The sequence below is a fragment of the Scyliorhinus canicula genome, chromosome 7 (assembly GCF_902713615.1).
Source record: "Scyliorhinus canicula chromosome 7, sScyCan1.1, whole genome shotgun sequence".
Classification (NCBI taxonomy): domain Eukaryota; kingdom Metazoa; phylum Chordata; class Chondrichthyes; order Carcharhiniformes; family Scyliorhinidae; genus Scyliorhinus; species Scyliorhinus canicula.
The window spans coordinates 31,737,765-31,764,462 of record NC_052152.1 but is presented as its reverse complement, the minus strand read 5'-3'; the positions used below and the strand labels follow the sequence as shown (position 1 = coordinate 31,764,462).

The window sequence follows — 26,698 nt, the reverse complement described above, 5'->3', positions numbered from 1 at the left end:
TAAGTTGCATGCCACTGGGGAGCCCACCAGCCAATGGCGGGCTGCCTTTGCTGCTGGAAATGTGCCATGGGATTTTTGACATTCCCCTGGAAGAGTGAGTGGGGATTCGGCTTAAACCTTCAGCTGAAGGGCTGCAAAGAATGTTCATGTGTGGAGCTGAGCCAGCCACATTGTACGTAGATTGATGCTGGAGATGGCATATGCTCAATTGGAGGAACATAGATTTGTGTCTAGGTGGTCCAGTGTGTCAGAGTCAGCCTGAATTTAGCACAACCGTCATTCCACCTTGGTAGCCTTCAGTAGATGGGTAGTAGATCTGCGGCAAATCATTTAGAAAACCTCTCCATCTTAGACTGCGAGAGAGGGAAGGAGCAATTAAGACCAGTCCCATCCTGCAGAACTGGATCCTAAATTCGCTCATAAGAGTGTAGCAGACGCCCTCGGAAAATCGAGCTCACAGTCTTGGCTGAATGTGGGCTGAAACTACAGGCACCCCATCATCAGTCAACAGCACCTTTCTGCTGTTCATCCATTTTGATTTTATTTTTAAAAAATTGTTTGATTCAAAATTTGACACCTTTTTTATTTGTTCTTGGGATGTGAGCACCGTTGCCAAGAACAGCATTTATTGGCAATCTCTAGTGCCCTTGAGAAGGCTGTGGTAAGTCTTACCTTATGGCGAAGGTAGAGTGCACGTTTATTGCCCTGTGTTTCCAAAAGAGACTGTATCGATACAGTGGAATTTGCGGGTTACCCATGAATAGATTGACAGAGATTAAGACAGAGACTTTCCAACCAGCCCGCAGGGGGTTTTCCAGCAGCAGAGGCAGCCAGCCATTGGCTAGTGGGCTCCCCAGTGGCACGGCTGATCATGGGATCCCTACACTGCAGAAGGAGCAGTCGGCCTTCGAAAGGCCATCCCAGGTCAAATACCCCGATGTTCTATTCCTGCAAACCCACCTTAAGGAGCAATTTATCATGGCCAATCCACCTAATCTGCAGATCTTTAGACTGTTGGAGGAAACCGGAGCACCCGGAGAAAACGCACGCAGATATGGGTAAACTCACACAGTCACTAAGGCCGGAATTGAACCCAGGACCCTGGCACTGTGAGGCAGCAGTGCTAACCACTGTGCCACCATGGGAAACGCCTTTTTAAAAAAAAATTTAGATTACCCAATTATTTTTTCCAATTAAGGGGCAATTTAGCGTGTCCAATCCACCTAGCTTGCACGTTTTTGGGTTGTGGGGGCGAAACCCACGCAGACACGGGGAGAATGTGCAAACTCCACACGGACAGTGACCCAGAGCCGGGATCGAACCTGGGACCTCAGCGGCGTGAGGCGGTTGTGCTAACCACTAGGCCACCGTGCTGCCCCATGGGAAACGCCTTTGACGGGACCGGAAGATCCCATCGCCGGCCAATGACGGGCTAGCTCCGCCACCAGATTCCCAGCCAAAAGGTTTTCTTGAATCGTATCTCTATATTTTAATTTCTAGGATTCAGCTTGGTCGGGCAGAACAAGATTCTGCCCTCCACTGACTCCTAATTGTTCAGGCTTGGATGCCAGTGCTTACTAATGTTATTTATTTTGACAGTAAGATGTGCAATGGACACAGTGAGAATGTTTCCCCCAGTGGGGAAGACCATGACTAGAGGCTATCTCGAAAGATAGTCACCAAGAAATTCAATAGGGAATTCAGGAGAAACGTCCTTACTCAAAGTGTGGTGCGAATGTGGAACTCGCTACCACAAGGAGTGGTTGAAGTAAATAGTATACATGCATTTAAGGGGAAGCTAGACAAGCATAAGAGGGAGAAGATAACAGATGGTTACGATGGTAGATTTAGATGAGGTAACATGGGAAGGAGGGGATTTGGAAGGAGCATAAACATCAGCATGGACTAGTTAGGCCCAATGGCCTGTTTCTGAGCTGTCCATCCTCAGTAATCCTGCATATAATCCATTGGTATAAACAATATTGGCCCAGTATTTGCAGGAGCTGAGCTTCACCAATTAGACTTTTTCCCTAACCCCAATGAACACTGACAAACCTGAGCAATGGAGAACTGAATCGCTGCTTTTACTTAACTTCTTACGAGTAGAGAGCTCCCTGTGGTCTTCCCTTCACGTGTCGCCTCAAAGCGTGAAAACATTCAGTATACTGCTCATGTTTGTGTGGTCTGCATTAAAAAGGGTAACTAACGGCTGAAAGTTCCTGATTATTTTGATCCTATTCATAAGCAATTCTGGGAAGTTGAATCTTCATGTTTAATCTATGTGACTAAGGAGAGGTTTATTGCCTGATATGGATTGTTCCCCTACAGGTGCCCATAAAATGTAATGCAAATTATTAAAAGCCATCACATGACATGATATAGTAAGTCTGTGCTCCACTGACTGTTATTACAGCTGTGGCACATTTCAGTCGAAGATCTAGAAATGTTCCCTTTACAAGCGAGGGCATACATCTTCTGAGAATCAAACAGTCCTGCTATAAATAAAAATGTAACTTTCAGATGTGTTGTAATTTCCAGCAAGAGAAAAGACAAACGATTATTTTTACTTCTGGAAGCATGGCAGACTAAAATGTTTCTTTATAAATAAAAATATAACAGTCTGCTAAAAAGGTGTGCAAAAATCTGAAGTAGAACAGGAATAATAAATGCTGGTTTGAAAGCTGATCTGATTAATAACCAATGCTTTAGATCCTCCTTCCCAAGGTTCACAATGTATCTTGTTCATTTTACTCTTGAACTGTATCAAAGTTCATGGCACTGACTCTCTGTGAGTTTTACCCACACGGAATGACAATAAGCAAAGTCGATAAAATAACATGGGTTGCCTTCAGGGCGATTGGAGAACACTACTAAGTTCACGAGCCCTGCATCAACATGTAAAATGAGCTTTTCTTAGATCAGCCTATTTGTATTGCTCTATACCAATGTTCTTTTCTGAAGATTTATCAAAGTATTGGTGAAATTTTCCGTGTCTCGTTCCCAATCTGAGCTGCACCATTGAGCATAGCTTAAGAGCAAAATAACCAGGGTGTCTGGGAGAAAATGCGTGAGAAGACATCTTTTGACTCACTCTCAGACTTGTTTAAAGTAGAACATCTGGGAGCGACCACTATGCTCTTTTAGCCAGCATGTGGCCAAGGGAGACCGAAGGAAATGGCAAAATCTCTTGAAAAAGACATTGGTGCATGATGGAACCATCAATTCACCAGACACGTGTTTCCGATATGAATATAGACTTTAACCTACTTACTACAGAGCCAGCCTGTTACCCGTTGATGAACTCTCAGTGAACTGCAGGCTGACTCTGGACAAGGGTATTTATACAGCAGCATGAGGGGGAGGAGTCATAGGCGGAGCCAAGGGTGGAGCTCTGTACAAGCTCCTGAGCATTCCCAGAGCTACTCCCCCTAGTGGTCGGATAACGCTACAGCGCTTACAAAGATATAGTGTGAATTATCATGTTACATTCACCACAGTGCATTTGAATCCTGGAGTAGGATGGGAAGATGTTTGACAATGACTTGGTTGTTGACTATCCTAGGGCGGGATTCTCCCCTACCCGGCGGGAGGGAGGTCCCGGCATAGGGGAGTGGCGCCAACCACTCCGGGGTCGGGCCTCCCCAAAGGTGTGGTATTCTCCGCACCTTTTGGGAGCTAGCCCCGCGCCGGAGCGGTTGGCACCACGCCGACTGGCGCAAAAACCGGTGCCAGTGGCCTTTCAGGCCCGCCGCCCGGCAGCGGGGCTGGTCGAAAGGCTTTCGCTGGTTCGCGCATGCGCCAGCGGTGACGTCAGCGGCCAGCCATGCGCGCTGTGGGTTTCTCTTCCCGGAGGCCGTGGCGGCGGTGGAGGAGAAAGCGTGCCCCCAGGGCACTGGCCCGCCCCCCGATCGCGGGCCTGGCCACCGTGGGGGCACCCCCCAGGGTCCGATCGCCCCGTGCCCACCCCTGGGGCCCGGTCGCGCCGCCGATCCCGCCGCCAGAGGTGGCTCAAACCTCGGCTGTGGGAGAGGCCTCCCAGCGGCGGGACTTCGGGCCAGAGAATCGCCGCAGGGGCCTTGCCGATCGGAGTGGCGTGATTCCCGCTCCCGCCACTTCCCGGGTGGCGGAGAATCTCTGCCACGGCGGGGGCGGGATTTTCAGCGGCCCCAGGCGATTCTCCGACCCTGCTGGGGGCCGGAGAATTTCGCCCCTAATGTCCTGTTGATCTCTGTGAAAGTGTCTTCAAAAGGGATGCGCTCTGAATATCAAGAATGAATCTTTCATGTGTTTGCATGCTGTTGTGGGGAAGTACATTGGTAAATGTAAGCAATGTATGTTTAAGGACTGCAACAATTTATTTGGTCCTGGTTCCTGTTTGGGCTGCTTTTGAAGGGATTAGGTTGGCAGTAACATTTCCCCCTTTTGTGACGAGTGCCTTTGGTAATGCAGATAAGGTTGGCAGGAACTTGCTTAACCCCTGCTACTCTAGCTAATATAAGCCCCCTGGGTGCCCTTCGCTGAATCATATGACCCAAGTGAATACAATTCAAATTGAGCCACAATATGTAAGGACAGGAACAAAAAATGCCTCCTGTAGCAACTCTCTGCGATGGCTGCCACTGTACAAAAAAACTTCCTGGTGGAGCATTCATCCTTTAAATTTGTGGTTTGCAATTTGTACCCTTGCTGACGTGCGGGGATAGCTTTTTGAGTTGAAACTTTCTGGAGACTGGTTGGGGAGGTGAGGGGTGATGGCTGATGAGTAGTAGGAGCAGCTATTTCAGGAAACTAGAAGACGGAAAATAAATGACAAAATGCATGATTATATCTTGAGGAAATATAATACAGTTCCAATCATTTGGTAATATTACAAAAACAAACTTAGCTCTAATATTAAGGGGTGAAAACTGCCTTTGCTTCAAGTGAGGCACGCACAGACCAGCATGAAAGCACTATGTACCTCCCTTTACCTATAAGCAAACCAATCATTTTTTAAAAAATTCTATAAATTCCATTCCTGTAAGCTCATTTCCTTATTAACAAAAAAAAACAGCCACAAAGGTTGATGAATCACTGTACCCGTCTTCCCTAGGCAATAACAATCTCCTTCACTCAAGACCGTGTTCACCCTCTGTTCCTGACTGCAGACTCCCACGGCACCTGCGGCAGCCCTATTCAAGTGTTAATACCTCGCAGATGTTTTGCGAGGAGACCCGTGATTACAGGTGTGAAAGCTTATTTGTACAAGGGAACTTACTGTATAAGATGCAGCATTTTCATCAGCCCGTGTATTATTTTGTGACAACCGGATTGGTCTGATCTGTGATGCCTTCACAGTTAAATAGCCCATTAACATTCACAATCTAGCATCATACATGAAGCGGCGAGGGACCAAAGGGCTCTGTAAGGCTGAAGAAAATTGAACCGATAGGATGGCTTCAGCTGAAGAAGAGCAGCGAATTCACCCCAATTCTGGCCATTCTTTATTCCATTCTGTGGATTACCTGGTCATTTATTTCACTGTTTCTTGTGTGAGCATGCTGTGTATAAATTGGCTGCCATTTTTCCCTGCATTATAACAATGACTACACTTTAGGAATGCCTTACTGTCTGTGAAATGCTTTGGAACATCTTGAAGTTGTGAAAGGCCTTATATTAATGCAAGATTCATTATCTGGAGGGCTTTTTTTAACACTTGGAGACAGAATGTGTTGTTACATGCTGTTACTATGAACATTGCTAAGGTTTATGCTAAACTGTCAATGAGAGAGATGCAAACATACAAATTTGGAGCAGGAGTAGGCCACTCGGCCCCTCGAGCCTGCTTGACCATTCCTAAAGATCATTACTGACATGATTGTAATCTCAACCCCACATTCCTGCGTACCCCGATAACTTTTCATCCCCCCCCCTTGTTAATCACAAATTTATCTAGCTCGGCCTCAAAAATATTCGAAGACTCCACCTCCACTGCCTTTTGAGGAAGAGTTCCAGAGACTCACAACTCTCTGAGAGAAACAATTTCTCCTCATCACCATCTTAAATGAGTGGCCCCTTATTTTTAAGCAGTGACCACTAGTTCTAGATTCTCCCATCAGAGGAAACATCCTCACCACATCCACTCTGTCAATACCCCTCAAGATCTTAAAGGTTTTGATCAAGTCGCCTCTTACTCTTCTAAACTCTCGTGGATATAAACCTAACCTTCCCAACCTTTCCTCATAAGACAACTTGCGCATTTCTGGTATCAGTCTAATAAATCTTCTCTCAACAGCTTCTAAAGCATTTCCAGCTTTCCTTAATAAGGAAGCCAATACTGTACTCAATACTCCAGACGTGGTCTCACTAACTCCCTGTACAACTGAATCATTACCTCACTACTTTTGTAATCAATCCCCTCACAACAAATGATGGAATTAAATGAGCTTTCTTAATTACTTGCTATACCTGTATACACGCCTTTTGTGATTCATGCTCCAGGACACCCAGATCCCTCTGCACCTCAGAGCTCTGCATTTAGATAATACGCTTCTTTTTTTATTCTACCTGCCAAAATAGATCATTTCAATTTGCCTTCTTTATACTCTATTTGCCAGATCTTTGTCCACTCACTTAACCTATCTATGTCCCTGTGTAACCTCCTTATGTCTGCTTCACAATTTACTATCTCTGCGTCATCAGCAAATTCTGCAACCATACCTTCAGTCCCTTCATCCAAATCATTTATATAAATTGTAAAAAGTTGAGGCCCCAGCACTGATCCCTGTGGCACATCACTCGTCACGTTCTTCCAACCAGAAAAAAAACCATTGAGTGCTAAATCTGTTTCCAGTTCGCTAGCCGATCTTCACTGCATGCCAAAATGTTGCCCCCTACACCATGAGCTTTTATTTTCTGCAATCATCAGTAAGGGAATCAAAGGTTATAGGGATAAGGTGGGAAAATGGAGGTATACATCAGATCAGCCATGATCTCATTGAATGGTGGAGCAGACTCGGTGGGCCAAAAGGCCTACTTAAGTTCCCATGACTTATGGTCTTGTAATCTTTGACGTGGCACCCTATCAAATACTTTCCAGAGATTTAAGTACAGTACATCCACCAGTACCCTTTATCCACAGCACATGCAACTCCTTCAAAGTACTCCAAGAAACTGGTTAAATATGATTTTCCTTTTTAAAAAATTTGTTAATGGGATGTGAGTGTCACTGGCTGGACCGACATTATCGCCCATCCCTGAGGGAATTTAAGAGTCATAGAATCCCTACAATACAGAAGGAGGCCATTTGGCTCATTGAGTCTGCAGCAACCATTTGAAAGAGCACCCTACACAGATCCAATCTCGGCCCTATCCCTGTAACCCCACCTAACCTTTGGACACTTGGGAGCCATTTTAGCATGGCCAATCCACTAAAACTGCATATCTTTGGACTGTGGGGAAAAAAACAGACCACTCAGAGGAAACCCACACAGACATAGGGAAAACGAGCAAATTCCACACGGTCATCCGAGGTCGGAATCAAAACTTGGTCCCTGACGCTAGGAGGCAGCAGTGCTAACCACTGTGCCATTGTGCCACCCCCTCACTGCTGTGGATCTGGAGTCAAATGTAGGCCACACCAGGTAAGGATGACAGATTTCCTTCCCTAAAGGACATTAGTGAACCAGATGAGTTTTTTTGACAATCGAAAATGGTTTCATGGTCACCTTTGGACTTTTTAATTCCACCTTTCCACCAAACTATGTTGACTCTGCCTGATTGTCTTAAATTTTTCCAAGTGCCCTGCTGTAACATCCTTAATAATAGTTTCCCTATGATAGATGTTAGGTGCTGAAGATAAGGTCCGTTGAAGGGCGTGTTTAACGGGGTGTTTCTCAGCAGCTACAGCGCACTTTGCCATTTATTGGCTTCGGGGAGATTCTTTCCACTAAGGCCACATTTCTGCTCGCCAGCAGAAAAGGCTCCTTGCAAATCGGAGCGCCATTTTATCCAGCAGCCCCAATCTTTCGTTTCCCCCTTTCAGTTCTTCCCGCTTCATTTTTGGCCCCTCCACATCCCCCCAACCTTGGGGAGGACCTCGGGAACCTTCCTCAGCCATCTCTACTTGGCAAGATAGCAAGTATAAGTGCTTTATTCAAGAAGGAAGGGAGACAGAAAGGGCCCTACCCCTGGCAGTACCAACCTGGGCACCCCAGCACTGCCAGCCCAACACCCTGGCAGTGCCAGCTGGGCACCCCAGCACTGCAAGGCTGACAGTCCCAGATGCCAGGGGTGCCAACCTGCCCTGTCCCTGACCACCCGGAGCCTCCGATGGCCTGGGAGACCCCCCAGGTGCTGTTACGACGGTTCCATGTTTGCATGAATCAGTACTAAACGGCGCCCTGGTGAGGTCTCACAAGATCGGCTGGTGCGTCCCGGGTGCCAGGAGAATCCAGAGTCCGAGTATTTAAATGAGCTGTTAGGATCATTTAAATATTCAGATTGGGACCTTGCTCTAGCTGGGCGAGATCCAGATCAATCCGCGAGGAGCGAGTTGGGTGACTCTCGATTGGCCCGGCACGGAGTCCGATTTGGGGCTCGCATGCAATTCACCCGTTACGCCCGACTCCGAACCAGGCGCAACAGGGTTGCTGAATCTCACCCTAGGTTAACTGACCTGTAGTTTCCTGCTTTCTGTCTCCCTTCCTTCTTGAATAAAGCACTTCGACTTGTTATCTTCCAATCTAATGGAACCTCGCCTGAATCTAGGGAACAGGACAGGACGGTGTGTCCTCACTGCCCTTTATGGATCAATGCTTCTAATTTAACCTCTGACCTATGAACTGTTGCGACAAGCTTCCTGTTCCCCGTTGAGCTTCCTTTTCCAAATTCTCTAATTCCCCACTTTCCACTTCCAGCAATCACCTATAAAAATCATAGCTCAGTTGAAAGGTCACTATATATTAATGCTCCATTACTGGTGTCCCAAGCCAAGTGTGCCTCCTCTCACAAAAAAAGACAAGAAATATTTTGCATGATGGCAGTGAAGGAAATATTGTAATTATACACCCTGAGGTTGGAAGAATCTTTTAGTACATTTCATGATGAAAAGCAATTCATTAGGAAAAATGCTGTCCTGTATTTACAATAAAGGAATGGCACGAGACCGAAGATTCGACTTAACAAAGTGTTTCATTTTTAAAGGTATAGACTTGATTGGCATATGCTTGGAGAAGAGATAGAGTTACAGAGGTAAAAATCAATATAAGAAAGGGCATGCTAGAAGTATAAGCATAACAGGCATTTATTTAATAAAGGAATAAGCCTAAAGATGGATAAGTTTAACATTAGGCAATCCATAAGGTTTTTTTGTCGTAATCGTGCATCATTTCCACTGTGAGAGAATTTACTGTGTTTGCAAACTTGTTGTTAGCTTTAGCTATCTACCTTCCCCAAAGTGTTAATCCCTTAATTAGGATCTTTTATTTCACCAGAGGGAGAAATCTTTGATAAAGACAAGGAAGGACTGTAATCACTTCAAACTGATCTATCATTTTTGTTCACGCACAGCAGTCTCAGCGACCACTTGGAAGACCAAAGAAGCAGCTTTGCTCAAAATAATCCAAATGCCCAAAGTAAATTGCTTTTCTGTGGATTAACTGAGCTAACTATATTGTGCACATTGTGTTGTATAAACTAGTTTTGGACACTCAGTAGTGTAAACAATATTCTCTGCCACAAACGGAGAAAGGTTGGTCCCCATCGTAAATTGGACCCTGAGGAGAGCAATTTCCGGATGCAATCTCCCATATTGTAACGATCTTTGGAGTGCTTTGGTGCCAAATTAAATGTGTTAATCAGGAGCTTAAGGATTGTTTTAAGACCTGGGTGAACGTTTTGACAAAGGTTGATGGAGTATGTGCCAGGCATGCTACACTTTTTCTTGGCCTACACTTGATTCATTTGCAGTCCTTAAAATGATCCTTGGTCAAGCCGTTGAAAAGTTAAGTTTTACGGTGTTAATCTAACTCAATGTGCAACTCTGTTCAATGATCATTTTACATTCAAACTAGCACCCTGGCACTGACCCTTCCAGACTGGCAGTACCTCATGGGCACCCTGGTATTGTCAGGTTGGCACCCAGGTGGCACTGCCAGGGTGCAAGGCTGGCAGTGCCAAGGTGCCCAGGTGGCACCGGCAGTGTCAGGTGCCAGCCTGCCCAGAGGCCAACCACTTGGGGGCCTCCAACCACTTGGGGGATCTCCCCACGAGCTATTCTGTCTGGTCATCAGTTGTGCGGTCCAGTGCTCAATGGCGGCAGCTGGAGTCTCCTCGGTGAGGCCGATAGATGCCTTTTCAATGCAGAATAACTAAGTGAGCTTTTAAGTATGTGAGTCTGGGTCCCACCCATTGTGGGAGGGATGCAGGTTGTGAGATGTTGTTAGGTCTCATGAGACACAACGACGGTCGGGAATCCCGGGATCTCCCGGGATCAACCGGCCATGTCCTGTCCCGATTTCGGTGGGATAAAGCCGGTAAATCGCACACCGAGAGTAATGTATCTAAATTAGCTGTTGATACAAAGTTACGTGGGAATGTAAGTTGTGAGGTGGACACAAAGGGATGGCAAAAAGATATGGACATGTTGGGCAGAATCTTGCTGGAGCACCATGTGTCCTGACAGTGGGACTGGAAGTGAATGGAACTTCTGCTGGGAGGTGGGATGGCTGGTCACATGTAATCGTGTGATCACCATAGCCCTGCCTTCTGTGACACTCAAGCCACACACCATCACCCTTAATCAGCGGCTGATCAACCTAGAGCTGCTGCTTCATCACCATTCAGCTGCCTCCCTGAACCTTGAACCCTCCACCTGCCAAACAGAATCTCAACCCTCCCTCAATCACACTTGATCTCCCCTCTATTATACTTCAGTTGCTTTCGGTCGAGATTGATGTTCCCTGTGTCATCTCGTTCCCTCCTTCTGTCCCCACGACCCTTCTTTTCTTTTTTTTTAAAACACATTTTATTTAAACTTGTATCAAAGTAGTTACAGCAAAATTGGGGATATATATAAGTGGCTGGGGGAGCAGGGAGGCGAGCAGGTGGTGAAGATCAAGGAGAAATGGGAAGCGGAGTTGGGAATGGAGATCAATTGGCGAGTATGGAGTGAGGCACTGCGAAGGGTAAACGGGACCTCCTCATGTGCAAGGATGAGCCTGATACAGTTTAAGGTGATGCACAGGGTGCATATGACCTGGGCGAGAATGAGTGGGGTAGCAGATGAGTGTGAGAGGTGTGGACGGGGGCCAGCGAATCATGAGCACATGTTTTGGGGTTGTGAAAAATTGGGAAGATTTTGGATGGGGGTATTCGCAGTCTTAGCCAGGACAGTGGAGGAGGAGGTGGACCCGGACCCTTTGGTGGAGATATTTGGGGTTTCAGAGAAGCCGGAGCTCATGGAGAGGAGGAAGGCCAATGTCATGGCCTTTGCCTCTCTGATTGTATGACGACGAATTTTGCTGGAGTGGCGGTCGGCATCGCCATGGGGGGGGTAGGTGACCTGTACGACTTCCTGTGGTTAGAGAAGATAAAGTATGAGTTAAGGGGCTCAGCAGGAGAGTTTTGAGAAAAGGTGGGGCATGTTTGTTACTGTATTTGAGGAGCTGTTCGTCGCGGGGGGGGGGGGGGGGGGGGGGGGGGGGGGGGGGGGGGGGGGGGGGGGTTGTTGGGTGATGGGGAGCGGTGGTGAAAAAGGAGGAAAATCTGTACAAACTGTATGGGAAGAATGTACAAATTGTTTGGAAGAATACTTCACGACCCTTCTTAGGGCTGCCACGAAGCCATCTCACTCCCGTGTCAACCTGCCTGGACAGCTGCCACCTGAACTCAATGCAATATCTCAGCCTCCTCTCCCCAGTCCCATAATGTTCTCGAAACAAGGAAGCAGCTCCTACTCACTCCTAAATCCAACAGGAAGGCTAGTTCATCTGCTGCACACCACCCTTTGACCAGTCATGAATCTGAAAGCACATGTTTCTTCTTTGCTGTCGACTTGCAAGGGTACAATTTAATCCATACTCAATTTAATTCCCAACTTTCATCTTTCCGTCAGGAAACTGACGTTTCACTTCCCCATAATTAATCCCACCTTATGTTTCCGGCAGGGGTCTGGGGCCTAGAGCTCAGGTGTCCTCCCCTGATCTACGCACTTACCCAGCTCTTGAGTGTTTGATTGCTGGCTGCTGCCTCTATGCTTCTGACGCTTCGAAGTTTGATTGAAATGTGATGCAATAATCATTGTCTGAGACATGGCACGTGTACCCATGAGAAGCCACTCGAGAGCTGAGAAGTGCTCTCGCAACAAAGAAAGCCAATTCCTTGTCAGCAAAACACTTCAGCTGTGAAGCTAGAGGCTTCTCAAAGTCAAAGGGAGTTAAAGTGACCTTCAGTATTCAACCAAGAGCAGGGCTCAGTCCTGGAAGTGTTTGGTAGGACGGACAGGCAGCAGCTGTAGCTGCCTCTGTAATGGGCATCCACAATTTTTAAAGATGACTTGAAGGCCTCACAGTCAAAAAGGCCACCTGGAAGGCCTCAGCCCCCTGACAAAGCCCGTCCCCTCCTGAGCAGTCTTCCACACCCCCACCCACTCCCCCTTACCCACCCAAGCACTGGGGCAGCAGTTCTGGTGATCTTGAACTATCTGCTAGAAAATAGAAATGGCCACTCACCTCCTCAGTTCCCCTCAGCAGCCGTTGTGATAACTTCACTTTTTAAAAAAAGGAGTGCTAAACAACGCCTGCGTGATTTCTCCCTGGGGAGTTTGTTACTTCTCAAAAGGCCATTGCATTTGACTTCAATCTTGCTCATGAGATTGAAAATAACGCAAATGAGGGTTAATATTATATTCACCATATTTGGGAACGATCTGGAACTCTTCATTAGGAGGGGGCCAATTCAATAGCAAACTGATTTACGCCTGGTTTTGATCTTCCCCGCTTTTTAACCGGCGCGGCCCGATCTGCGATGGGTGCAAAGAGGTGGTTAAACCGCGCCCAAAATCTATGAAGAAGGGCTGTAATTATAGGATTTCTTTACTTTTTTATTTATTTTTAAATTTTCCAAATTAAGGGGCAATTTTGGTATGGCTAATCCACCTACCCTGCACATCTTTGCGTCTTGAGGGTGAGACCCACGCAGACACGGGGAGAATGTGCAAACTGCACATGGACAGTGACCCAGGGCCGAATCGAACGCAGTCCCTCGGGGCCAAGAGGCAGCAGTGCTAACCACTGTACCGCCCTGCCACCTTGTAATTACATGATTTCTAATTTGGATTTTAAAATTGCACTTTTAGAATTATGTTCCTCTGTAAGCCTCAAGACGCATAGCCGTTGAGTTGAGTACAGCCTTTGTAAGTTTTGTTCCCTACGTCCTATTTCTTCACTTTATTTTTGTGTGTCAGGGCGGTGACATGTACCACTTCTTGAAAAAGGGCATATGCTATGAAAACAAACATCATTACTGATGTTTTAACATCTTCATAGAGGGCTTGTTAATTTGACAAACAAAAACTAACATATATTACGGTTTATTTATGTTAGAAGTAAGCAATGTAGAAATACCTGTCATGGAACAGGATGTACCACTATATAGTCCATCAGTCAAATAGTTGAATATATTTGTTGCACTCTAACTAGTAGATTGAACAAGATTTGATCAAATTAAACAATGTAGTGTTCAAATTCTGAAGAGAAACACTTCAAATTTAAAAGTTCAAATATTATAATTTTTTAAAAATCAGGTATCGTTACGATGATGTGCTGAGTAAATTGTTTCTATGATTGAGATCTGTTTGATAAATCGGTTGACTGTGAAAAATGTCTGGAAAGGATTGCATGCTGTACACTAGTATCAAGGAATAACAAACCACTGTCCCGGCACTCAGCATGTTCCTGCACAACGAAAATATCGCTTACTTCTCCAGGATGATAAAATAACATATTGAGAAAACTTTACTCGTGTGAAGCAGTTCATGTTTTCTCAATTACTTCCACAACTACCCAGGAAATGGTTGCGGATTATAGGTATCTAATTCTGTCGTAACAAAAACCTTCATACTCTGTGCGATTGAGCACTGCAGAGAAATCAAAACATTGCCAATTAAACCTACGTCCGAGTTTTGATTGTTGAGAAAAGAATAAGTGGCGGAATGTTACTGCTCCTCCTGCCAGTGGCATCTTCCAGTCTGCTGAAGTTGATGGACTTTTGAATGGCTCGCCGCATATTCTGCCCCCCCCCCCCCCCCCCCCCCCCCCCCCCACCCCCACCCCACCACGACAGAGCCATAAAGTTGTGCCCCATGTTTCCCTGATCTTTTGAAGTAATCTCCAATCATATCCACCCAGACAGGCACCATACGTGAGAAGACTTCATTCCAGAATTATCCATTTTTTACGTGCTCATTGCTTTCAATTTCAAATTTTTCCAGAAAGGACTCTTGCTCTTATGGTGATGTTTAAACTTTGTCATAATCCTGAGTGAAACATGGTTTTCTTTTGGTGGTGATGGTCATTGATGTTGCCAAGTGGTTCTGGTTCCATTAGTATATTGCGCAAACAAATGCTATATTAAAGTGTTGTGGCTTGAATAAAAATGCTACAAATTTCAGAGAACTCTCTTCAGGTTGAGCAACTTATCTCCTGCCACATTTCCACTGATCCAGATGTGCAAATCATCAATTGGTTGATCTTGGTAGCTGCAATAGCTCAAAAAGAGTTTATTTGGGAAATCCCGCCCTCCAGATTTAGAGCTTCAAAATTCCAAGCACCACTCATGGAATTATTGAATCATAAACGCCTTACAGTGCAGAAGGAGGCCATTCGGCCCATTGAGTCTGCACCGACCCTCTGAAGAAGCACTCCACGCAGGCCCACACCTCGTCCTATTCCCATAACCCACTTAACCCTTTGGACACTCGGGGGCAATTTAGCCTAACCAAACCTGCACATCTTGGACTGTGGGAGGAAACTGGTGCACCTGGAGGAAACCCGCGCAGACACGTGTAGAATGCACAAACTCCACATAGGCACCCGAGGCCAAAATTGAACCCATGCCCCTGGCACTGTGAGGCAGCAGTGCTAACCACTGTGCCACCATGCCGCCTACTCTAGAATTTTCTTATTCTCGGATTAGTTTGGAGTTGAATTCCGAACTTCAGGTGCCACATAGATAATTTACAACAATCCGTCTTAAGTTCCTGATTCCCATTTCACCCAAGGAAACATGTGGGTTAATCAGCTTCTGAAGCTGCTACAAGCTGACAATTTATCCACATCTGATTCATCTCAGCCCTGCATATGATGCAAAGTATGCACGTGCGTTCAATGTAACGCAGGGTTTGAGATCTAAGAAGAAGGCAAGTTGTGCTGATGATGGAAGCATCAGCATTTATTGGTCTGATATCAGAAATTAATAGGGCAACTTTAGAAAAAGGTAAAGATTGAGAACCTCAAACCCAGCTACGTGAAACCCAGCAGTGTCTGAAAACTGGACTCATTTGTAATATTCCATGCATCAATTTTTATTACGTAATATATCTGAAAAACATTTTAAATTAATTCATAAGATTTGGGTGTCTCTGGGCAGATCAGCATTTAATGCCCATTCCCAGTTACCCTTGAGAAGGTGGTGGTGAGCTGCCTTCTTGATCTGCTGCAGGGCATGTGGTGCAGATACACCCACAGTGCTGCTAGGGAGGGAGTTCCAAGATTTTGATCCAGCGACAGTGAAGGAACAGAAACATATTTCCAAGTCAGGATGGTGAGTGACTGGGAGAGGAACTTCCAGGTGGTGGGGTTCCCTTGTGTCTGCTGCCCTTGTCCTCTCAGATAGTAATGGTTGTGGGTTTAGAAAGGTCCTGACCAAGGAGCCTTAGGGGCAGGGCCGGCTCAAGGCACCGGCAACTCGGCCAGTCGCCCAGGGCGCCATGTGCTAGGGGGCGCCAGAGACTCGGGTCCCGCGCATACGTAGTTGGGCAGGTGCCAACCAGCGCATGCGCGGTGGCCGCCCGCCCCCAGGGCTCCCCCCCCCCCTCGGTCCGCCCCCCCCCCCCCGGGTCCGCCCCCCCCCCCTCGGTCCGCTCCCCCCGCCCCCCTCCCCTCGGTCCGCCCCCCCCTCGGGTCCGCCCCCCCTCGGGTCCGCCCCCCCGCCTCGGGTCCGCGCCCCCGCCTCGGGTCCGCATCCCCCCTCCCCCCCCCCCCAAGGGCGCCGAAGTTCAGCTTGCCCGGGGCGCCAGCAACCCTAGGGCCGGCGCTGCTTAGGGGTTTCCTCAGCAAACACACCTGGACAATTTGGCAAGGAAATGTATTGGTGCTCTTTGACTCCAGACTAATTACCAACATCTCTGCTTTGCACAATCCTCTATTCCAGTGTTTGTCAAACTTTTTTCCCCTGGACCTACTTTTACCAACCGGTGGACCTTCGGGACCCATGCTGGTCGACATTTGCGAGACATGCCGGCTGACGTTAGTGACCCACGCCGGCCGACCTTCGCGACACAACATTATTGCTTACTTTTAATGTGGCAGGTGGGCCTGTTTGTCCTCACGATCTCTCTTGTTTCGTCATTAATGTTACATTTCTGCTAAGCACTTCAACTAAGTTCTTGCTGCATGCTTTGAAAAGAATTAAGAGGTTTGTCATCGAACTCTCCATGCCGAATCTTCTAATGCCTTTGAAGATTTGAGGATTTTAAATTTCTTGTGGCAGTACTTTCCTGCATTTAACACACATGGGCTTTGCATCCTGGGGCGAAATTCTCCGACCCCCAAACTTTGTTTTATATATATTAACATTTCTTTTGAAATTCAACCAATTGTAGAAAAAAGTACAATCTTGATTTTACTTTACAAACTCCGACTTTAGGGGAGGTTTGTGACTTGTCAAACACACACAATGTCACACTATTTCTTATTGGTTCCACTGAATTGCACTATCCAAACATCCAAGTCACCTCCTGCTCCATTCTCACCAAAAGTTCTGACTTCCTCGTTTCCAGAGAGTCTCGACACAAAGTGATGACTGTAGATTTCTTCCAGTGTTCACATATGTCAGCCCTATTGACTGGCCTCAGTTAATCAGTATTCTGAGAAACCTGGCCTGGCTTCCTCTCACTGTACCCACCCCAGTCACAGACCACTTCCCAACCAGCACTTGCTGTTGTGGGAGTGCAAACGAACGTTGCACTGGCCGTTGAATGGATTGATCAAGTATCCGCAAGTTGCATACTGCCGATCAGTGACGGGGGTCGAGCCGACCATCATGCAAAGGACGAACACCTGGGCAGATATCCAAGCTGGGGCCACCACTGTTAGCATCGTGTCCATGTGGACGCCCATCAGCCCAGCACCCCCCCCCCCCCCCCCCCCCCCCCCCCCCCCCCTCAACCCCCTGAACACCACCACCACCGCTCTGCGCGCGGTGATCAGCACACAGCCCATCCTCGCACCACCCGCCTCCTCAAACGCCGCAACCAGTCGGGGACTGCCCGCGGCCGACATTCTTAAAAGCCGGTCACGGCAGTTGGGAATTTCTTCCCGCGATCGTGAATGCCACAACGGATCGCTCCACGACCCTCCTGACACCCACCCTGAGTTTCAAAACCCCTGCTCTATTCCATGCTCCAAGCAATCCTTGACCCCCCTCAGCTGACCCAGCTTGACTCAAACTGCCCACTCCCCGAACCACCCGACCCTAAATCCGACAATAGCAGAAATTCAGCACGACTTCAGTCCCCAGGGTGCTGGCTTTGAGGTATTGTATCTGTAATCCTCTGGACAAGATATATTCATTTGGAATATCTGACACTCAATGTTGTAGGGTGCATACTTGGAGTATTGTGGGACATCAGACTTAAGATAGATGTGGGTATAATAGGAATAGGATTTCCTATTAATATTAACAGTATTAATGTGGCTAGTCCAGTTCAGGATGTTGATTGTGGAGAATTCAGCGATGGAAATGTCATTGAATGTCAAGCGGCAATGGTTGGATTCTCTCTTGTAAGTGATGGTCTGTGCCTGGCACTTATGTGGCACAAATGTAACTTGCCACTTGTCAGCCCAAGCCTGGATATTGTCCCAGTCGTGCTGCATTTGGACATAGACTTCTTCATTATCTGAGGAATCGTGAATGGTGCGAAACATTGTGCAGTAATCTGAGAGCATCCCCATTTCTGACCTTATGATTATTGAACCAAGGCTGTAATGAGGTCAGGAGCTGAGTGACCCTGGCAGAACCCAGACTGAGCATCCATGAGCTGGTTATTGCTGAGTAAGTGCTGCTTGAAAACACTTTTGATGACGTCTGCCATCACTTTGCTGATGATGGAGAATAGAATGGTAGGGTGGTAATTGCTGAGTTGGATTTGTCCTGTTTCTTGTGTACAGGACTTACCTGGGCAATTTTCCACGTTGCCGGTAGATGCCAGTGTTGTAGTTGTACTGGAAGATCTTGGCTAGGGATGTGGCAAGTTCTGGAGCACAAGTTTTCAGTACTATTGCTGAAATATTGTCAGGGCCCTTTGCAGTATCCAGTGCCTTCAGCCATTCCTTGATATCATATGGAGTGAATAGTATTGGCTGAAGAATGACAACTGTGATGCTGGGGACCTACGGAGGAGACCGAGATGGATCATCCACTCAGCACTACTGGCTGAAGATTGGTGCGAATACTTTAGTCTTGTCTTTTGCACAGATAAGCTGGGCCCCTGCACCATTGAGGATGGGGATATTTGTGGAGCCTCCTCCTCTGCCAATTTGGGAGCTTAGTTTGGGGCTCTCCCAGATTGCATGGGCTGGTGGTGGGCAGGGGTTGATCCATCTTTATTGGGTCCCTGGGCACATGGGAGGAGCTCCTTGAAGGTGTTACCCTTTTTGGTCTCTTAAACCCTGACCTCCATCTTCTTTGGCTGTGGCTTTCTAACATGGTATAATGTGAGACCCCAAAATACTGACAACATGACCCAACACAACTCGCTTCGTCAAGTTCCAAGTGCAGTCCCAACAGTGGCTACCACTCCTGTCAGCTCCGAGGAGGGAGCTACTATCCCTGAGGTTGAAAATCTCACTGCCAGCCTGTTAACAGCCAATCATCTGCTTGGCAGTCTCACCACTGTCCCCGCTCCACCCTCTTTCTCCTCACCCCCAAATATGGATCTTTTAGCCCCAAGAGCAAGGACCATGGTTCCTTGCGAAATTCAGTCCAGTGTTGCTTGCTTCAGTATTGCTTTGAGGATAGCTAATATAACCATGCAATTGAAAAAGAGAGATAGAGAGAAAACTATGAACTATAGACCAGTGAGCCTAACGTCGGTAGGGAAGTTGCTTGAGTCCATTATCAGAAATTTCATAGCACAGCATTTGGAAAGCAGTGATATAATCAGACAATGTCAGCATGGATTTATGAAAGGAAAATCATGCTTCACAAATCTACTGGAATTCTTTCAAGATGTAACTAGTAGAGTTGACCAGGGCGAACCGTTGGATGTGGTTTATTTAGACTTTCAGCGTCTAATGAGTGGACATATGCATGAAAGGAGCAGTATAATATGGATAAATGTGATGTTATCCACTTCAGTAGCAAAAAAGGAAGACAGATGATTAGTTGAATGGGTGTAAATTGAGAGAGGTAGGTACTCAGCGAGATCTTGGTGTCCTCGTGCATCAGTCGCTGAAATTAAGCACACAGATACAACAGGCAGTAAAGAAGGCAAATTGTATGTTGGCCTTCATAGCAAGAGGATTTGAGTATAGGAATAGGGATGTTTTACTGCAATGGTATAGGGCATTGGTGAGGCTACACCTGGAGTATTGTATGCAGTTTTGATGTCCTTATCTGAGGAAGGGTGTTCTTGCTATGGAGGGAGTGCAGCAAAGGTTTACCAGGTTTATTCCTGGGATGGTGGGACTGTCATATGAGGAGAGACTAAGTTAGTTGGGATTATATTCATTGGAGTTTAGAACAGTGAAAGGGGATCTTGTAGAAACTCACAAAATTCTAACAGGATTAGACAGAGTAGATTCAGAAAGATTGTTCCTGATGGCGGTGGAGCCCAGAACTAGGGGTCATAGTTTGAGCATAAGGGTAAACGTTTAAGGACTGAGGTGAGGGGAAATCTCTTCATCCAGAGAATGGTGAATCTGAGACGTTTACCACGACAGAAAATATTTGAGGCCAAACATTATGTAATTTCAAGAAGGAATTAAATATAGCTCTTGGAGCTAAAGGAATCAAGGAATATGGGGGGAAGGCAGGATTAGAGTATTGAACTTATTGATAATGAATGGTGGAGCAGGCATAAAGGGCTGATTGGCCTCCTCCTGCATATATTTTCTATGCATGTTTCTATGTATGTTTCATGATTCACTGCACCATTAACCAAACAGCATACCGATAGTTACAAGTGCAATATTGTCAATATCAGTATTACTTGTAAGGCACTTTGCTCTTTTACACAAAAAGGATATAAAGCAATAATCTGTGATGATTTTTCATCACAATCTCTTCTAGTGCTACAAATTTATTCGATTTAATTAGACTTTCAGCGGGGAGTCTCACACAATTTGGGTGCATATTATGCATGATTTCGCAAGCAGGGAAGCAAGGAGATTCAGAATGAAAGGTAAAGGGACATTTTAAAGCAACTGGAAAGTATTGGAAGAGCACGGAGAAGAACTCGTTGTCGTGGTCTATGTCAGAACCAAAGAAGTAGGATAGAACAGGGAGCAGATCCTGCTGACGAAATGCGAGGAGCTCAATTTATAAAGTTGGCTTTACAAGGATATTACCAGAATTGAAAGGATGTGACTGATGCACTATCAATTGACCACAGAAGCGAAGTTATAGTCCGAACTGAAGGCTTTAATAGACAAGATGTTTCCCCAGCAGCTCTGGTATAGAAAGGAAGCTGTGGGGAACACATGGGCTCTTATACCCTGCCTTACAGGGCGGAGCTACCTTACAGCTCTAGCCAATGGGTGACTAGTGTTACATACCATTGGGCCAATGAGCAGCGAGCCTTCTCCACCAATGGTGTCTCGGCATTGCTAGTTACTGTAATACCTCTAGTCATACTACCACAGTGACTATATCAGGAAACCAGGGGATTGATTAGTTTGGTTGGCTGGTGTGTGATCCAGATTAAAACACCAACAGTGTGGGTTTGATTCCTGTTTCAGCTGAGGTAGACCTGGGACCTGCCTCCTTGCCCCTGCCCCTGAGAATGGACAACGCTGCCAAGAAAACGGCTCCGGATAAAGCATCAATAGACAATGCGCCAAGCACCTGCCTTTGGGAATGGAGATATCAGAAATGAGTGTAGATCTGGGGCCCTCTTTTTCAGGAAAAGGGAAGAGTTGAGAAGAGACCTGATAAAAGTTCTTTAAGATTATGAAGAAGTTTGATCAGTTGGATGTGGAGAAACCTGTGTTTGAGTCCAGAACAAAGGGTCACAAATACAAGATCATCGTTCACGGGTCAAATGAAGAATTTAAAAGGAATTTATTTTTGACAGATTGGGGAGAATGTGAAACTTTCTGCCTGGTGGAGTGTTTGAAGGAGAAAACATTCATGCATTTGTGAGGAAGTTCAATGCATACTTGAGGGAGAAAGCAGTCTTGAACCAAGGTAGAAAGAGGCAATTCGAGAGGGAGGTGGCTCGTGTGGAGTATAAACTCCAGCCAAGATCTGTTGGGCTGGATTACCTGCTGCTGTGCAGAAGCCCCTGCAAAGGGTGAAAAGTTGTGCGCAGTGTGCACACAACTATGGGGGATTTTAGGGTTATTTTAGCTTCAATAAATATTGAAAATAATGTATAATAAAGACTGCATTAATAATATTTGTTGTATTCTTCCACTGACTGCTTATTGGGGAAACACACTTCATGCTGTGTACTGATCCATCCTCGTCTCGGAAGTCCCAGATTTGGTCCACGGTATTTTCTGAGTTAACTGATGTCAGCCATTGTAGCTATGGGAATAATCAAAATGGCTTAGTGTTTCCAGACTAGCAAGGGGGAAAAGCAATCTCTACAGTTGATCAACATTCAGAAATGCCTCAATATGAAGTGTGAATGCTGGATGAACAAATGTTGGGCCCCATAGATGATTAGCTTGCCAATAGTCACAAAGGAAGAACATTTAACTTGGGCAAGCTCTCTTGTAGCAGAGAGCTGCTGACAGTCAGGAAGCTACCCCTTCAGCGGAAGAACGGTGAACATAAAACTGAAAAAAAAAACTGTTTTTAAAAGGATCGATGCGGCATCTGCTGAAATATAAACCCAGCACCTCCTCTGCCATTGCAGGCTGTAGCTGCTGATTGCAAGGATTGGGTCTGACTACCAATCCTTTGAAAAATAAGAAACACTTAACAAGAAATGTGATTAAAAGTGCAGATGAGTCTGTGCAAGACACAGTTTTGACCATAATTTTGTGTGTCAGTGTTGATAAATGTCAGCGATTTGCTTAATTGTAAATGACTGGTTGCTGAGCCAGGTAGAATTTTGGCAAAGCTTTAGGCTGACATATGCGAAGCTTGTGAGTTTCTCATTCAGATACACACTGCGCGCTTGGTTAAGGAGTGTGACAGATTGCTCACGGTTGTGGTAGTCTCCACTTGAAGGAGATTAAACATTGTAAAATTCAGACTAATCTTTTGTTAAAGTTATCATTTCCAAAATGTGTTCAAAGACAGTGTTCCCAGCTGCTCAGTCTTGCCACAGGGACAGCATCAATTAGAGATTGCTTTGGATAGAAATGATTCCAGTTGGCACAGGTTTGTGCAAACTATTCTCTAATTGTATTTTGCTCTTTCTCAGCTCCATCTCTGGTCACTGTCATTAAGAAGGAGTGGACATCCCGAAACAGCATTTCTCTCTCTTGGCAAGAGCCAGAACACCCGAACGGGATCATCTTGGACTACGAGGTCAAGTTCTACGAGAAGGTGGGGAAATGAATACAAGGTGGAGTGATGAGCAGAGCTAAATGAAACTGAAAACGGTGTTGGAAATGATCTCTAACTATTTCAAGGGGCATCTTTTTTTTCCTGGAGTTCCTGCGACTAATTTCTCACATAGCAAACATGCTTTAGAGCCCGAGCTGCCCTTTAGTTTTGAACAGTTTTCCAAAGCATGTTTTGGTTCAGAATATTTGATCTGATATCACAAAATGGTCTTCGGATGAGGCAGTGACTCATTGACTAGGTGTTGAGTTTGTGGGATCAGTGGGAAGGACGTGGGCCTACTTCCCAATGGAGAGGATTTCTCCTCTGCGTGCCATATGCAGTCAAATCATCAATGCATAGTCTGGAAACGCGTGTGCAATTTTGCATGTACAATGCACTGCACTCAAAGAACGCAAAGGAAATTGTCGCTTAATAGCTTGATGATTCCAATTGCCTTATTCTACTGCATCTGCTCATGTTCTTGGAGATTATGCTACATAGACAGTTTCCTTAATTATACAGTCTGGGCCTTGCTTTAAGGATTCAAATGAGAGCTGTAGATCTCAAGGGTACCATTTACCATGTAATTTATGCGTGGCAATGTAATTAGACGGTATTAACTTTGCCTGTGGTTTCACAATTAATATTGTAATACAAATACAAAGGGATAACTTTTAATTTGAAGAACTGCAATTTATCCATGTACAGTCTAAAGGTTAACCACTCACCATAACTCAGCTAGCTAAAGTTTCAAATATGGATGACTCTTTGCTATTTGGATGTCAAGTATCTGGATGGTGCTTTGACAAAATGTTAGCTCCCTTCTCTCTCCACAGATGCTGGCAGACCTGCTGAGATTGTCCAGTATTTTCTGATTTGGTTTCAGATTTGCTTTTACCATAACTAAACTGTCCATGGACCTCACAATTGTGCTCTTTCCTCTTTCCACTCCCATTGCTGTGTATCCATTGTCACTCTTCTGTTCGGTTCTTCCAGTGCACTGGCCAACCATTTAAATTTTAGTCTTTGGCTGGTTCCTTTCCCAACTGAGGCACCTTCTAGTATGCTGTAGGGGTACTCGTATCCAGCCATGGGGGTTGGGGGCGGGGTTTCTGCCCCCGTTATTTGGGGGGGGGGGTTCGGAACAGCAGAGGGGCAGAGAATTGAGTGGTGCGAGGGTGTATAGGATGTAACACCAGGGGCAGTGTTGGGGATTTCTATGGTGGGGGCCAGGGGGTTTCTGTGCTGGGGAGGGGGGGTTGCCATGGACAGAGGGGGAGTTCTGGGAAGGGGTGGGGGAAGTGGTTTTCATGCGGTGTTCCTTTTTTTAAACATTTGTGGTGCCCCTTGACCCAATCTTTTAAAAGCCTGAAATTGGGGACCCGCTCCTTCACTTTTTTTCTCATGTGTCAAAACATAAGGCAGAAAAACCCAAAGGCGTGCCGGTAGGAAACTTAGCAGCCAATTGGCAGACAATAAGCTCCCACATACAGCATTGTATTAATAATCAGATAATCTTATATTACTGATTGTTGGATAAATATTATCCAGGACATTTTCGATAACCTCCCTTCTTTTCTTTGAAGTAATGCCATGGGTTATTTAATGTCCAGTTGGAGAAGCAAATGAAGCCTTGGTTTAACATCAGAATCTCTAACTGTGCTGCACATGAGCAAGAGCAAATATTTTGGTGCTTAAGCCTCTGCAGAGACTTGCTCAAGCACACCAACTAAATCAGGATGTCTGTCAATACCAAGGCCTCCTCCTCAATGCTAACACACTCCTCCTAATACCTGCTTGGATCTCTGATGAGAGGTCACTGACCCAAAACGTTAATTCTCGACTCCCTCGATTCTCCACAGATGTTGCTGTCCTATTGAGTATGTCCAGCCTTTCCTGTTGTTTTTTTATTTCAGATTTCTAACATCTCTTGCCCCTCTCTCTCTCCAGCAGTATTTCCTGCTCCTGTATTAGACACTCGCTGCTTAGATGGCATTTCACCATGAGCAGTTGAGCCAGTTCATGGAGTGAGTCCTCCCTTCACCCACCAGCATCAATTAGTGGTAACTCTTTTCATTGCCTTGCTCAAAGGTTGTCAGTTCGAAACCATTGTTTTTTTTTTTACTTTAGTGTACCCAATTAATTTTTTCCAATTAAAAGGCAATTTAGCGTGTTCAATCCACTTACCTCGCACATCTTTGGGTTGTGGGATCGAAACCCACGCAAAGACGGGGAGAATGTGCAAACTCCACACGGTCAGTGACCCAGAGCCGGGATCGAACCTGGGACCTCGCCGCCGTGAGGCAGCAGGGCTAACCCACTGCGCCATCATGCTGCCAGGTCGAAACCATCATGATGACACCAAACGGTCAATAAGGGTGTCAAAGATTTTACCTTACATAATACAAAGATAGAAAATGCATCCAAAAGGTAATTGGATAAATATGTAAAGAAAAAGGTTGCAGAGTTTTGTACGGAAGAAGGCAGGAGAGTGACACGGGCTGAAGTAGCTCTTACATCGAGTCTGAATGGGCATGATGGCTGAATGGCCTGCTTCTGTACTGTAAGCATTCTATCTTAGTGGCGATTAAACCCTCAACAACTTCTGACATATAGGAGAGCTAACCACTGAGCCAAAGTGATAACCAAAGTTAACTTTTCAGGTCAATGCCCGTCAGAACCGAGTAAATAAATAAATTGGTTCTGGTGAACATTAATCTGCCATTTTATCTTTATAGGTGCTGACGAAGGAGCTTTGTTTTTTAATTTTCCTGTTTTATTTGTTTCTTGACCCATCTACAACCCAAAAATAAATGTTGTAAAGCCTTTTTTTTTCTAAATTTGTGATCTTTAAATGAAGGTTTCTGCAATGAAAATTAACTCAACTACACTAACGGAAATACCTCAATGAGGGAAAATGTCCTCAATATGCTGCATTGGTAAATTCATAGATCAGATCTGCTCACCAGTTCTGAAAGAATCATAAAAGTACTAATTTAGCACAACGTTAATAATCGTCAACTTGGAAGTAGGGGTTGCTGGAGTGATGTAAAATGGCTGCACCTTCTCATGTGCTTTTCTCTAAATTCGGTTTTCTTCTCACAATGTGGCTAACCTGCCTAAATAGAGTATTAGGGACTCACATGTGTCATTTGAAAAGGGCACTTCAAGGAATGACAGCCATCACGTTCATTTTTGACTTTGCTAGCTGACCTTTGTCCCTTCAGTAAAGGACTTCATTTTCCATGATCTCCAACGCCCAATCATAGCATCCTTCTCCAGCAACAGTGCGGATGTGGCACCTATCTAAAAATTGCCAGCAGGCTCTTTCAAATTCCTGTTCCTGAACAACTTGGCTGGAATTCTCCGGTCATCAGGGTTCTCTTTCCCCGCTGGTAGTGCACTGCCGCCCACGGATTTCCTGGTGGCGTGAGGCGCCTTTCACGTGTGCCGCCAAGAAACAAGGGGCTGGTGGCCTAGACAATCCAGCCTCTTGTCTCTTGGCCTCAGCTCTGGCAACGCTTGTCAACTATGAGCTCTGTTGGAACTGTGCTAACAAACTGCCCTCACTCTGTGGGTCACTCTGTGGAGCAAAGACATATCCAGGCTTGCCAAATCTGTTTGAATGTATTTCAAGAGTTTTCTTGACCTGACCTCCCACCTCTAACCCGACACACCTAGCCAAAATGCCATTATCCCCATTTCCAATTCTGTTTGC

General features: G+C 45.8%; 1 protein-coding gene across 2 annotated transcripts in view; it reads left to right on the top strand.

The window, feature by feature from the left end:
• epha3 (eph receptor A3) overlaps nt 1-26,698 on the top strand; it is a 299,166-nt gene that overhangs the window by 201,751 nt on the left and 70,717 nt on the right. For both annotated transcript variants that reach the window (XM_038801693.1, XM_038801692.1), the window contains exon 6: nt 22,856-22,980. In XM_038801693.1, the coding sequence (XP_038657621.1) occupies nt 22,856-22,980 (125 nt within the window). The remainder of the gene's footprint in view (nt 1-22,855; nt 22,981-26,698) is intronic.